This window comes from Terrapene carolina, unplaced genomic scaffold (genome assembly GCF_002925995.2).
Source record: "Terrapene carolina triunguis isolate 2854851 unplaced genomic scaffold, T_m_triunguis-2.0 Scaffold238, whole genome shotgun sequence".
NCBI lineage: Eukaryota > Metazoa > Chordata > Testudines > Emydidae > Terrapene > Terrapene triunguis.
The window spans coordinates 8,206,122-8,221,386 of record NW_020664589.1 but is presented as its reverse complement, the minus strand read 5'-3'; the positions used below and the strand labels follow the sequence as shown (position 1 = coordinate 8,221,386).

General features: G+C 44.0%; 1 protein-coding gene across 9 annotated transcripts in view; it reads right to left on the bottom strand.

Moving 5' to 3' along the window:
• Nucleotides 1-449: 449 nt before the first annotated feature.
• The window catches only part of FUBP3 (far upstream element binding protein 3), a 59,063-nt gene continuing 44,247 nt past the window's right edge, over nt 450-15,265 (bottom strand). For 4 of the 9 annotated variants that reach the window (XM_024193039.3, XM_024193041.3, XM_024193043.3 and 1 more), the window contains 7 exons: nt 12,125-12,285; nt 10,725-10,798; nt 9,981-10,057; nt 7,004-7,072; nt 4,728-4,799; nt 3,826-3,953; nt 450-1,818 (listed from right to left, as the gene is read on the bottom strand). In XM_024193039.3, coding sequence (XP_024048807.1) covers nt 1,810-1,818; nt 3,826-3,953; nt 4,728-4,799; nt 7,004-7,072; nt 9,981-10,057; nt 10,725-10,798; nt 12,125-12,285 — 590 coding nt within the window. In that variant the 3' untranslated portion in view covers nt 450-1,809. The remainder of the gene's footprint in view (nt 1,819-3,825; nt 3,954-4,727; nt 4,800-7,003; nt 7,073-9,980; nt 10,058-10,724; nt 10,799-12,124; nt 12,286-15,265) is intronic. The other 5 variants (XM_024193044.3, XM_024193046.3, XM_024193047.3 and 2 more) reach the window with 3 other exon arrangements.

The following is a 15,265-nucleotide window of genomic DNA, read 5'->3' as shown; positions in this document are numbered from 1 at the left end:
GGACAACGTTTTGGGAGAAGAGCAACAAGTTCAGGAGATTATAAAACCAAGCTCTGCTAATGCACTAACAAGCAATAACAGTGTTTATGCAGGTGTAGACAAACCTTCCGGATCATTCCTATTTATAGAAAACTTCCCTTTATTAAATAGATCTCTCTGGCCATACACATTTACATTTAGAATACCTTATTGTGGAACTCCTTCGTGCCCCATTATTTCAAAAGACACATCCATGTGACATTAAGAGTTTGACTGGAATTAAGGCTCTCAAGTCAACGTAATGGCGTTATCCAAAACCATTAACATGAAATTATTTGGAGCTAAGTTGATGCGATCCGCGCCAGGTATGCAGGCCGAGATGGAGCTTGTTGAGGTAAAAGCAGTTAGCTCATGCTCACTATAGTTACTTTCAGAGGAGAGTGAGCAAACTGAGTAAAGCAGACTAAAAATACTTCACCCACAAGACATCTTGTGGAAATTTTATTATATAGAGTGTAAAATGCAACTGTCAGTCAAATAAAAAGAACACTTTTTTAACATCATGCTCAACATTATCCAATGGTGTTTCTTTATAGTTAGACATTTCAAGCATTATAAGGAAAAAATAAGGAAAGAACCCAAGAACAGTAACTTCAGTACATTTCAAAACGGAATGTCCCGCAGGTCAATTAAAAATGCAAGAAAAAATAGCTTCAATTCCGTTTTTTCCTTTAAAAATACACTGTTATCTGTACAAGAAACACTACAGTAAACATTGGAAATCATATTATCCCTTTTATTAAATCAAAATTATTTAGCGCATACTGTGGTTAATACTAGATTCATTTATTTCTCTAGGTAATTTGACAAATATTAGATAAGAAAATATTTAAAAAGAAAAATGAAAAAAGCAAAAAACACCCTGGAATTAAAAAATAGTTACTACTTTTTATATGGTTTAATGTTCCACAGTGTTTGTTAAAGGTACTAATAGCAGATTCATTTTAATATTAAAAATAACAGTATTTATATTTCTGAGAGCATAGAGGAAGGGTTTTTTTTGTTTTTTTTTTTAAACAAGCTTGGAGGTCTTAGATACATAAATGCAACCAGCAATGGAGACATGAAAAAATGTATTGCTAAAAAAATTAACACATTTTTATATTACCCTTTAGAACTCTAGAAATTATACAAACCCTACAAAATACCTCCCCCCCACTTGCCTGACAGCAAAACAGTAAGTGTCTCAATACAGAATTCACATAATTAATTAATTACAATACATACCATAGTTCAGTTTTTTAAAAAATGCAATAAAATCAAAAAGACAGCCAAGATACAAGAAATTAGAAGTAAAACATTTAATGAATTTACATATTTAAGAATATTTAAATACTGTTTAAAATTTTTTTTTTTTTTTAGGTTTTGTTACATACCACCTAAGACTTCCAAGCCACTCTTTCTGTTGCAACAGAAAAAATCGAAAACTAAAAAAAAAAAAAAAAAAAAAACACACAAAAAACCACATGTTGAAATGTCACAGCTCTGGGGTGCGTTTTGGTGCCTGTAATTCTCTGGCTTCTTTCCAAAAAGAATCCCGGAGTTTTTACAAATTTGGAAACAAAAAATTACCAGCATGTCCATAAGTTTAGTACATTACTAATTGTTCCTGATTCTTAGAAAAGTTCAGTTTAGATTATCCTACAACTAGTGTTTCACAAACAAACAGAAAAGTCTTCATCAAAATGTTGCAAATCTAGAAACCTCTGTTACAAAAAGGTTTTCTTCCACAATGATTCCAAGAAAAAAATTTGCCACAAGGACATTGTTCTACTGCTCCTGCATAGAAAGAGAAAGAAACAAAGTCAACTTAGGCCTACACTTAAAACTTACATTGACAGCTTTGTCAGGCAAGGCTGACACCCCAGCCCCACCCCCCAGGACCAACATAGCTATGTCAGCAAAACCTGAGCATAGATGCAGCTATGCCTATAGACGAGTGCTTCCGTTGGCATAACTACTGTTGTTCAGGGAGTTGGTTCCACCACTGACAGAAAAAGTCCTGTCAGCATACTCAGCCTACACTGGGGGTTTACGCCAAGCTAGGCTCTGTAGTGTAGACACAGCCTTACTCAGCTGCAAATTCTAAAGTGATCTCCAGAAAACGCCGGACCACCACATTTCCCATTCTAACAAATGAGGATATGTACCACACAGGGATACCTGAGAAGTAAGTCTCTGCAAGAACTCAGCCATAATACCTCTTATCCCTGAGCTTTCTTCCTGAGAGTCTATGCCCCTCAAAGAACTTTATTTCTTTCTCCACAGGCCCAGACTTTTCAATAGAAGACTGGAAGGGGACTCCCTTTAGTACATCATCTAGATCAGCCAGAAGGTAGTTATTTAATTACACTAAATATTCCCTCCCACCGCATTTCCAGCAAGTCTGGAACCAGAGTGAGTATGCAGAACAGTAGGCTGCACCATCAGTAATTTTATGGCCAAACGTTTGTCTCTCTAGGAATTCGAGTTTCCGTGCTGATGAAAGGTGCCGGACAGCCATACCCACGAACTATGCACAGACAATGGCAGTGCAAGCTTTTCTATACTGCCTATGAGTGTGCTTCTACCCAGACCTGGGGTGTGGGAGGGTAAAGTCTGGGCCTTAACATCTTTCTTTCCCTAACAGTGCAAACAGAAGCACCGAGAGAGGTACCTGCCCACTAGTAAATTAACAGACCAGCGAGTCATTTCACACTTGCTACCATGCACCCATCATATGCTAGTAACTACGGCTGGTAAAAGACATCCAAGGGAGCAATTTTCATTAAATTTTTAATTCCGATTGACAAAAAGTGAGTTGAAGTTTGATGAAAATCTTCATGAACGTTTTGTTGGATTTTTCAGCTGGACATAGAGCTGGTAGAAAAATTATGAAATTCCAATAAAGAAAGGAAGGATGAAGTATTAGTTGAAAAACACAACAATTTCCACAAACTAGTAATAACTTTTGGGCTCTGACGGGCTCTATTAAAACCAGTGACTCAGTGGTGAAGAGCTCTGGAACCCATTACCAAGCCAGTAAGTAATCTAGCTCTTTAACTTGGATTTTAATATGGAGTGCTGTTTTTAAAATATCAGCCATCTTCATAACTTGCATGTGGGAGGTGCATATACACATCTCGCCAAATGCCAGAGACGTTCACCTTAGCAAGTCTAACTTTGCGGGCAACAGCTACTCCTGACCAAAGCAGCTTTGATGGTGGGATCCAAACTGAATCCCACTCAACCTTCAACTGGAAAAATGGCAACTGAACTGCAGGGCTTGAGTGACAGTTAAGGTAGATATGGAATTAGCGACCAGATATGCACAGTACAATCACTTTTCCAGTGATGTGTTTTCCCGTTAGGACATTGGAGCCGCAGGCCAGCTTTTCTGAAGCATTTGTGTATATTTGCAAACACCTAACCCAGGCACAAGGATACCCAACATGCATGAAAGTCAAAGTCTGCATGTGGACGTGACCCTGCGAATTGGATGTGCACCCTTGTGCAAGGCTGGTCCATCCATTAGCTCTGAAATGCAGAGATCTTGGTAGCATGTGGATTGTGATGCAAGCGCCCACGAAAACCAGTCAGCTCAGTTAGGTATTAAGCTTCCCACGAAGAGGCACAGTGGGTTGCAGTTAGCTGATTTCCCCTCTTCTTTAGTTGTGTCTCAGATATCAAGGCAGCTTTATTGCCTATGCCCATGGTGGGGTCTTCACCACAATGGGGCAATGCTCAACTACACTAATCCCTCCGAAGAGCAGCAGCAGAGGAGCTCGGTGGAACACAAATACAGACCTGGCTGTGGGCCTGAGCTTGCCCTAGTGTCTGCCCATAGTAGGCAGCCTGCTGTCTGTAATACTCCGCCCATGCCATTGTGTAGTCCGGCTGGGAACTTGCCTGAGAAGCAGCACTGGCAGCGTGACCTGGATGATGAAAAGGAAACACAGGTAGTCGAGAACCAGCCACAGCAAGCAAACAAACATACACTTACGATATTGTTTTATAATGTTTAAATACAGCAGACATCGGACAATACAGCAGCAGCAGCTACCTGCCATTTGGACAGAATAGGACACGTTTTAAGCAGACTTGCAGGTTATTAGTTGGTGCGGCACTTTGAAAGCATAACAATTATTCCCATTGTTCAGGGATACTTGGCTTGGAAATTCTGCTTTGTTCATCCTTTGAGTCCTCCAGGTGAGGAACATCCAATGGCTCCAGAAGCGAGGGCATGAAAGCTGCCAGAGTGGCATTCCTCTGAAATGTCAACAAGAAGACACCCCACCCCCGCAACTCCTCAGTCACCAACGTATAGAGCTTTTCTTCTATCCCGGAGAGCAAGCCCCACCCGCCTTCAGGCCTTTGGTCAGTTCTTGTTCTGCTCAGGCACAGGTACATGTGCAAACGTTTTCCTAAGACAGTCCAACTTCTTGAGGTGCACCTGAAAGGGAACAAACAGTCCACTGGGGACTGTAGTTCATTGGCCTCACCTTGCCCTGAGATGGTGCAGAAACAAGCAAGACGTAAAGCTTTCTGTGGGAGAACTACAAGCACCCTCGCCAACAGGAGGGTACAAAAAGGGATTTGTAAGGGAATGGGACCTTATAATGCAAGGGAGTGGAGACAAGTTAATGGATTAGAGCTAACTCTGTTTATAACAGGAGTTTATTCATCTCCAGCAGCCCTGTTTCACTCACTCTGTTTTTTGTAATACTCCTCCCACGCCTTGCTGTAATCAGGCTGGCTGTTCTGCTGCTGGCTCTGTTGGCCTGTGCAAAGAGGACAACAACGGGCATGTCAATAAGGAACAGACGACAAGTCTCTAGCTAGTGACATCTCCCCAACAGACAGCGCCTGGCTCCAAGTCTGCTGCCCATGCCCTCAACATTCCTCTTCACGCCTTGCTACAACAGGTGGGATTCTTCGCTTGGGAAGAGCTATTTTAAAGAGTAAAGGTGCCTGAGTTGTCCCCATTTTAATCCTTTCCTCAGGGAGCAGCACACTAGTCTCCTACCTGTGGTGACCAGCTGAAGCCAAATTGACTTTGCTGGACAAATACTTAGCCAGCATCGCAAGCCATCCTAGGCCATAACCGGCAACCTCTGGAGCATGTTTACTACCTGGTACTACAGGAGAACTGAAGGGCACTGGCAGAACCATGATGGAGGAGGAAGACTGAACAGCACTGGCCTGTGCCAGTGAGCAAGACTGCCTGTGTCCTTGGCGGTTATATTCACATTCAAAAGAGGGGGACCTGGGATGGAAAAAAATGTGTACATCCCTGGTTGACAACCCCGTTTCTGCCAAGCCAAGCGCCGATGACAGAGCGTCCAAGGAACCAGCTTGAGATCACTACACTGTTCTTTATGTTCATCTCAGAACGGATTCTGAGGGGCTACAATAGCCCCTGCTCGTTCGGTGAAAGCACACTGCAAAGAGCCATCAATTAGAATACCTAGTTTGCAGTGTCTGTTGTCACCCTGCATCCACACACAACAGCTATCCCATGCACCTTACAGGTGCTAGGCACGCCAGCCGGTTGCAGTACTTGGGATGCAGTCTTTGGCTCAGTGTTAATGGAACCTGTGCAGCCTACCCTGGTTTTGTCGAAGCGTGGCAAGGGAGCCGCGAGCTCTGTGGCATGACCAACACCATCCCACAACGCTGTGCCTTGCATTCAGAAGCCATCCAAAAGACCTGCTTCCAGCAACAGTGATGCACACTATGGAGCAGGTTATTCTAGAAGTCCCAGAACACACCGGTGCCATGCTAGTTGGAAGGCATATGCTGGCAATGAATGCAGACTGTTTTCGAAAACTGTGCTGCTGTGCAGACACACGAAAGCTTGTCTCTCTGGCCAACAGAAGTCGGTCCAATAGAAGATTTTACCTCACCCCTGCCTGGTCTCTCAGAAGAGAGCCAATCATTTCATAAAACATTTCTGCAGCCACTTCTCTAGTGAGAGCACATGCACCCTTTGAAAAGAGTCAATCCAATTAATGGGCTCAGAATATCTAAGCTTCAACTAGGGGAGAGGCCAGCCACCTGGGCCCAGGGAACCCCCCCCTTACCCTTACCCATACCATTATGGTTAATGCACAGGACCTGCAGAATCATGTGGCGGACTAACTAAAGAGCAATACAGACAACGTGCTAGTTAGAGACACAGCAAGGAAAGCCAGGCGGACTAAAATGCATAAGCGCTACACGAAAGCCACTGCATGCATTAGACTGGTGGGCGAGGATGGGAGGCACAAAGAAAAAAAAAATAAATGGAAGCATGCTCTTCCTGGCGATCTAACTGCCTTCACTCTCCATACACAATTCTGGGTGCTGCCCTGCACTGCAACACAGGCTGAAGAGAGCTTTGAAGTGGCAGGGGCTGGGGGGAAGGGTGAACATAATACACTGGAAGTGTGAAGTGGGTGGAGGAAACAGGGCAGCAGTGTCCTGTCCAGGGGCATAAAAGCGGGTTAAAAGACTTGACCAAAGCTACAAGTCAAGACCTTTTCTTGCAGAGGTCAGGGCTGCCTTGACTGTCCACCTGCTAATGCCAACAAAGGACCTCCTTCAATGCCTTTTCTTCTAGGAGAATTACAGTCCGCAGTGGGCTGAAAGGACACGCCACTAAATACATTTCACGGCAAAATGTTTTACCCGGCCAGTTAATTTATTTAAGATGGGGGAGAAGTAATTAAAATCTAAATACATGTGTAGGGTTGGGGGGGTCTGCCCCTCCTCTCACGAGGGGGGCTGTGCTGGTGAAAGGGAAGAGGGGGGACATTCTAGAATTTGCTCATGGAAAGTCTGTTCTGAAGAGTGATTCATCTGGTTCTTTGACAATGCTAATGAGACCATGGAAACCAGGCTGCGACACTTGCTTTAGAACAGGCTGGGAAGGAAATGGTCAGAAGCGGATTTTAGATAAACCTTTATGTGTAAAAACAAGAAGATGTAGGAGACAGGTATTTACCTAGTTTCTTATAATAATCCTCCCACGCCTTGGTGAACTCCACCTGGCCTGACTGGGTACCATTGTGATCTGCAGCAGGAGAAGAAAGCAGTGAGGTCTGCTTAAAGCACAGCATTATCTTGTCTGTCCTTTCTCTTTACCAAGACTGCCTTCAGAGTGTGCCTGGCTATAAACAGGAACATGGAGGATTCTAAGTGGACATGGAACAGAACAGCCAACATTCCCACCAGGTTTAATAGCAGTGATGCAAGACACCTGACCCAGAGCACGGCAGGGGTGGTACGGACCCCAGCCGGTAAAGGGTTTGCCCAAAGGTTTACAGTTTGGAGCCTCAGGAAGCATTTGGGGGAGTGGGGGAGGGGGCGTGCTTTTTCATCTGTGTCTGGCTTGGTGTTTGTGCCATTGTGACTTCTGCATGCAAACAGGCCCCAAATCTGATCAGGGGCTGGTGGCAGGGTGGCCAATGAACAGCCTTCACTTATCCCATCGGCTCATAGCCCAAGTCTGCTGACCTTCAAAGTGCGGTGCAAAGCCCATCTCTCTTCTTAAACCTTTGCTTGAGGAAGGGTGGGATATGTATGGGAGAGTTATTTTAGGAGGATTTTTCCTTTGTAAATAATTGCTCTTGGACAGCAAAGTTTGTGCAGATTTTTTTTGGTGGCGAAGGACTCCCCTTGTTCTCATACAAAATATTAAGTTATCTGGGGTGTTGGTTTTTTTTAAATGTACACACTCTGAGGCAAGTACAGCATGTTTCAGAAATGTAAAAGGAAGCACACCCAAAGCCTTTTTACATGAAAGCAAAGATAAGAGCCTCGAGCGTACAGGAATGGTGAGGAAGCCTGCATGATAGCTCTGATCCCAGGACAGGGGAGTCAAGATATTAACGGTACCCTTCCCTGCTTCATTCAAGTAATGTTAGCAGAGTTCTACTAACTGCTTTCCCCATGCAGAAAAGAGTGTATTGTGGACATGGTGTTTGATCTTTAAGTCAGAAAGTTATGATGGAGTTCCTAAAACCGAGGACAGGCTGCCCTCCCGAACTCAAAGCAAACTGAAAATAATTGCAAGTAGCATATTTCTGGTGTTACAAAGTAAAGGTAGCAGGAAAACATTAGTGACCATTAGTACCTTACTATAATGCTACCCAGTGAAGGAGTACATTTGGGTGCTTGCATCACTTTACTACTTTGAGCTATTTGAACTACATATCCACTATAATTATTTACAGTTCAATGCTTCCTAGACTGTATGTTCCTTGGGGCACAGATTGTGTCTTTGAAAGTGTCTGTAGAGAGATTAGGACAATGGGCCCCTGTTCCCAATTGGAGCCCCTTTATGCTATTGTAGCGTATATATTAGAAATGTTAAGTTAATAATGCACTATGGCAGGGGATTTCCATGAACAAGATGCAGAATATTCAGAGTTATGGTTTCCATGGCACCAAATTTTAGTCTCTGAGCTTGGAAATATGGATACAGCTGCACTTATAATCACTGTGCAGCACTCCAGGTGGTATGTATAGCTGGAGTGTTACATCTTGAGAAGGTCTGTTAGTGGGAAACTGCATGCTACAGGCAGCAACCAGTTTTCAGATTCTTCTTTCTAAACCAACATAACACTTAAAAAGACACTTGCCATTCCTAAGAAGTTTGAAAGGCTTATTTTAAAAACTTAAGTTATTCAAGTATTTAAAAATGTACAGAAAGTTCTCTTAGCACCTGAAATACCCCATATCATCCCAACACAGGTGAAGAGAATTGTACCAAGTTTCTGAACAGATTCACCTTTTGGCTGAGGGAAGGCATAAGGAGTTTCTGAAAGAAGTAGCCTCTTGGTCTGAAAGTTTAGGCCTCTGTTAAGACCTAAAGTGAAACCATCTCAACCAGAAGAGAAAAATATTAACTTTGGGATTGCTGACAAACTGAAGTTGGTGTTTGCGTGAAATGACTGCTCCATGTGTTAGAGTGACATGTAGGAGAATGGCATTGCTGGAGCTACCTAAACTAAGGAGGGTCTGTTGTTCTCCCAATCTGAACGGGTTGGGTGTTTAAACAATCAGGAGGTCAAACGCCTGGCTCGGAGCAATAGCCACTCGAAGCAGGCACCTCCGCAGCCCAGTTGGCCCAGCAAGCAAACAGCTGCAGATCTGCTTTTCTGGGCTGGTGAATGGAGTGAAGGACAGAAGTTTTGGAACTCTGACCAACAATGAATTTGTAATTTACTTTTAGCCATGTGACCAACTTGTCCTGTTTAACCGGTAAGGCGCTGACTAATTCCCAGCGTTTAACAGCTTTGGTGCTAGTCAGTACTTACAACCTTTCAGGGACATGCTATTCCAGTAAGGGGGGGGGGGGGGGGGGTATTCTGTGTCACAGGGGGGTGGAACTAGGACGGGAGCCAATCCTACCCTCTTCACCAACCAACCCCCTCTCCTCTCCATTCATTCATTGCTCCCAGAATCCCAATCTTTCCTTCAGGCTGAGAAAAGTGATGAGGGCAGCTCACATCAGGAGAGCAGGGGAGTAGCAAAGAGAATCAGGAGTCAGAAGCAGAAAGGAGGTGGGCTGCTAATGACAGGCTGTGTGGCTAGTGGGAGGGAATGGTGCTGTCCAGTGCTCCACTGGGGAAGGCAGGAGGGGAGAGAGTCTAGAGAAGTGGGAAGAGTCTTGTTAGGGGGGAGCAGGGAGGGAGTCCAAGCTCCTGCAGGAAAGAGGGGTGGACGCTTAAAACAAGCAGCTAACAGCAAAGAGTGATTTATAACAGGTTCTCTGCGTGCCTTCAATTTATGTTACACTAGTATAATCAGGAGCATTGATCCCTTACTCCAGGGTGCACCTGCATGCATGCACTTTAATTGTGTCACTTCTTCTACCATCTTCCATACGAGTGGTCTCACGAGACCTGCAGTTGTGTACCTGTGTGGAGCACAGATTAACTTTTGACTTTTCTCAAACCAAAATGCTAACTACTTACTTGGGACTTGCTGTCCAGGCTGTTGCCACGTCTGGTAGGTGCTGCCCCAACCCTGTGTCATGAATGCCTGAGGACCACTGTGGATTATAATACCATACACTGAAGCAGAAGGACAGAACATTTTCTTAATAGATCATATGCACAAAAACAACAAGGAGTCAGGTGCATCTGAAGAAGTGAGGTTTTTACCCACGAAAGCTTATGCCCAAATAAATCTGTTAGTCTTTAAGGTGCCACCAGACTCCTTGTTGTTTTTGTAGATACAGACTAACACGGCTACCCCCGATACTGCACAAAAACAGTAACAGCATCAAAATGATTAGGAGTCAGCAGCTGCTAAGGCAAGAATTAATGCAAAAATAGGGGGAAACTCCTGACCGGTCCAATACTGGAGAAGTGAGCCTGGAGGCCTTCCTTAAGTTACTATTAGTAGAGCTGAAAGGAGGGCACATCAAACCGCACTCAGACTTGAGGCCAACAGTATCCGTTGCTAATTTAAATTTCTTTCCATACCCTTGCTGCATTGATGGTGGGCGTTCTTAGATGTGGCAGGAACTGGCAGCTCCAATTAGGAGTTTTCTATAATTGGGCTTCAAAGCTTCATCTCACTCATCCTTGGATTCGGGAGTCTTCAATCCGACTTTCTACAAGTTTTCACTTATTCTTAAACCTTCACGCCTCAATCTAAAATGCTCACATTCACGCTCCCTACGTTAGAGTCCAAAGGACGTTGTGGAAACTTACTTTTGATGAGGTGTAGCAGGTGCTTGGCTGAAAGGATTTTGACCAAAACCGCCAGGTCCACCCATGCTGGTACCCTGTCACAGAATCCACAAACACTTAATGTTATAATTCCTCCCATTTTAAAAAACAAAAACAAAAACCCAGCCACTATGTTTAGATCAATAGTAAGAAAAGGGACCAGAAAGCACAGGACATACCATACCCCTCATGGCACCAATTCTGAAAGTGTAAAATTCCCAAAAGCGCTTAAGTGAATTGGGAGCCCATTTTTGAAAACTGCTTAGGCTCCTAAGTGTCTTGCTGAAAGCCAGTGGGACTTAGGAATGTATGAAAGTGTTTCACTATATGTACTCCAAGATCAAAAACTCTCTCATAGATTAGATTTTAAGGTCAGAAGGGACCATTACGATAGTCTAGTCTGACCTCCTGCACAACGCAGGCCATAGAATCTCACCCACCCACTCCTGTAATAAACCCCAAACCTATGTCTGAGCTACTGAAGTCCTCAAATCATGGTTTAAAGACTTCAAGGTGCAGAGAATCCTCCGGCAAGTGACCCGTGCCCCACGCTGCAGAGGAAGGCGAAAACCCCCCAGGGTCTCTGCCAATCTGCCCTGGAGGAAAATTCCTTCCCGACTCCAAATATGGCGATCAGCTAAACCCTGAGCATGTGGGTAAGACTCACCAGCCAGCACCCAGGAAAGAATTCTCTGTAGTAACTCAGATCCCACCCCATCTAACATCCCATCACAGGCCATTGGGCATATTTACTGCTAATAGTCAAAGAATTAAGTATAAAGGCTGCTTTTTCAGTTTTACAAGGTCCCACTTCAGTATTTTCTCACCTCCTTTTACCCAAGTCTCACCTGACTAGGTTCTTTGGCCTGGTTCCATTACGCTGCAACACCCATGGCTTTGTAACAGGTAGATTAAGAGCCACCAGAGAGCCACTACAGTAACAGCAGTCTGTAGTGTCACAGAGATCCTGCCACCCCCTTTGTGCACTTCTGTAATCCCCAAGTAGCAACATAACTCAGTCTTCTCCCCCAGATCTGATTTTAGACACCCTTTTGGTACCCTACAAGATCTCTTCTGGCAAAGCATTAGATCTTCCATCCATCACAGAGCAGCAGACCAGACTGGATTACTGAAGCAGGCTTCTGGGAGAAACATTCCAGGCTACAGTAAATCCATCCATATTAATCCAGGTCTACTGGAGGGCCAGTTCGGATATTTCAGGCTGTCTGCTCACAAGCAAGTTGTTTCGAAGCCAGACTATCAACACCACAAGCATAGCACAGGAGGCAGAAGTTTGTGCCCCCGCCTACCCAAACCTTTATCAGTAAAAATACTCAACGCCAACTAAAACCAGTTCAGAAGCAATACCACATGACACTTACACCAACTTTCTCATCTATGAGATGTCTAGCGAGCTCAATCTGTTGAGGAACTCCTCTGATGGTGAATATCCGTACGCTAGGGTCCGTGTTGGGAGGTGGATTTCTTTGCAGCTCCACGTGGGCTCCTGACTGCTGGTTTATGCTCTTGATGTTCTCTCCACCTGCAGAAAAGGGAAATCAAGGCAGGAGAAGAGATGAGCATAAAACATTTCATTTATATAGAGAGATGATTATCATGATTTCCAAAGCTACGTCCTACAGCTGGAATAGATTTTTCCCCCTACCCTTGTGCCTGCCCTAAGCAGTGAAGGAAACACTATAGTGAATATAGTCATAATACTTTGGCTCACATCCCCACCACACCCCTCTCCATTTATTTATAAGTGCACACAGAGACCAAGTCTTTGCTGCTACATGCCAGACTTCTGTCTCTTACTGGGTCAGCCAATGCCACTTAACGTCTGAAGAAGGGTATGTACCCTAGTGCCTTTGCACACTTTGCTGGGCTGCTAAGCAAATTCAGTATTACTGGTACATATTTTGTGAACAACAGAGACCAAAGACAAGGATTCTTCCTGCTAATTTACCACCATCTCTTACCCTTAGGGCCAGCTAATCAGTACAAATGCAGAAGTTATTTCTCAAGAAAAGTAACTGAGACAGATACATTGTTATTCTTCCTGACTTTAAGGCTACATGTTCACTGCCGAAACAGGTGTTTTGTTTGTTTGACAACACGATAGCTAAGGTGCATTACTTATCTCACTGTAAAACATACCTTTTTTAGCAGTGAGGACAAAGCCTGGTAGTTTTCCTATGGTTATGCACCGTTCAATAGGTGCTTTCCTTAAAATCCTACTGGCTCCTACAGCCATTTCCCACTTGCAATACAGCACAAATGGCTACACACACTTCTGGAACAATGCAAGGTTCACAGTTGCCAGCCTGTCACTTCACAGCTAGAGTTCAGGCTTGTATACACGAGGAAATTAACCACAATAGCTACTCAAAACAGCTCCCCATGTGGACACTTACCACAGAATAAGAGTGTCCCCATGGGGAATTATTCAAGCTTTAAATTCACAGCCTACCTTAAGCTGAAATAACTTTCAAGTGTAGACATGTCCTTTAGTGCATCTTTGGCAAACATATGAACAGTGAACCAGCTCTCTCAGATAAGTGAACGCACAAGAGTACTCTTAGGCACGCTGGAGCTAATGAAATCTGGTTTGACTTCGTGAAAAAACTTGCGAGGTCTCAGTCTCTTAATGAAATTTGCTTAACAAAAGCTTCAGCCGATGTTACAATGGTTCAATTCTTCTTTTGGAATTTCACAGAACTTACAGATCAGCGCCACTCAACTGGAGAAAAGGGGGTGGGGGGGAAGTTTTACAGCTCTGATTCCTACAGACCTAGATAAGGGCACTAGCTGAAACATACACTGCAAGGGGGAGAAAAGGAAACTAATGAGCAATTGAGCAAAAAAGTTGATTAAAGTGTATCCATAAGTAGCTTCCCTGTTTTTGCCAGTGTTCCTAAAACCAGCCCTGAACACAACTTCAAGACAAAGTGTGGACATTGAGTACATTTGTTCATTTCATTGTAAAACTTGTGACCTTTTCAACATTCTATACCCCCTTTTGTGGGAGGAAGAGTCACCCCTAGGCAATTAACTCTTTCTAGATGCATTTTGGTGGATTAGAGAAGTTTTTATGCCACATCCTTCCTTATGCAGGCAAAACAGATTATCCTGTGCAGCCAAATAGGAAACCATCCATTTCAATTGTGATTTGGAAAGTTATGAGAGGAATTTTGAAACAAGAATTGTGTTTCATTTAACATGTTAGGATGTGTGCACAATCAACTGAGAGTCTTGGGGCCTGCTTATGTGCTCACTAAGCTGCCATATGGAATGGAAGAAAGTTTTACACACTTTTAGCCTGCCTACTTGTGAGCGCATAGAAAGGAAGAGAACTTGGTATCAGTGACAGATGCTAATGTGACCATCAAAGCAAAGCTACTCTCCTCTCCTGAGCTCTAAATATCTTCCTTCTGACTGGCTATCCTTGCCCAGTTGCAAATGACCACAATGTATTTAGTTTCAAATTGTCTCCATAATTAGCATTTCACATTTCATTATACAAGTTACCAAGAGCAGAAATGTTTAGGGGAAGCTATTAATTGTGGGTCTGTTTCCCACCAGCTTCTTCTTTTACCATTCTGCACCGAGTGAAGTGAGTTATCTCTAGGCTTGTTCACAAAAGGTTGTATGTTAATCCCTCTAAACACTGCACACAGAATCCTTCTACCTCTGACACACCAAAAGGTACTCCCCTCCCATTCGAGATATCTTCTCACTATGCCTTTGGAGCATATAAATACGATGAAGCAGCCAACATGATGCTGCAGTGTCGGAAGGAGTTCACCTTCCTTCATAATGAGGTCACCCGCTCGGCGCATGGTGGCTGTCTATAGACTTATTTGGCAGCTTGCTCCATTCTTCTACCTGACGGGGGGCAGAAATGATCCAGGAGTGGCCCCCCAGCTGGACGTGAAATTGTAAAGCAATTAATCAAACCTGCTAAAAGGCAGAGCTGACAAGAGCCGGGCCAGCCACGTTATCTGTCAATATTGCTGTATTTATCATGGAAATCCAGCGGGGCCCCTGAGAGGCTGCAGTTTGTTTCCAGGCACCAGCACACAGAAAAAGCACTTGACATTTGTATGGCTTTCCACTCCACCCTTCACCAAGTCTTTCAGACAAGAAAAGCTGCACCTACCCACCCCTAGAGGAAAAAAATACAAACAACTTTCAGTGAGCCTTCGCATTTCCTTATTAAGCCACAGAACACTCACCATGCCCATGTGGAAAAGGCACTGGGGTCAGTTACTGTGTGCACTGCTGATACAAAGCTTGTAACAATCTGGCCTGAATTCCTCTTCCTCCTCTGACCCCCTCAAGGACACTTTTTAAGGTAACAAGGAATACGGCAGTTACTAACATCTACCCTTTTGTAGACATGATGCTCATGCATGTGTCAGCTTTGGATCCTGTAGAGCAGGGGTAGGCAACCTATGGCACGCGTGCCAAAGGCGGCACGCGAGCTGATTTTCAGTGGCACTCACACTACCCGGGTCCTG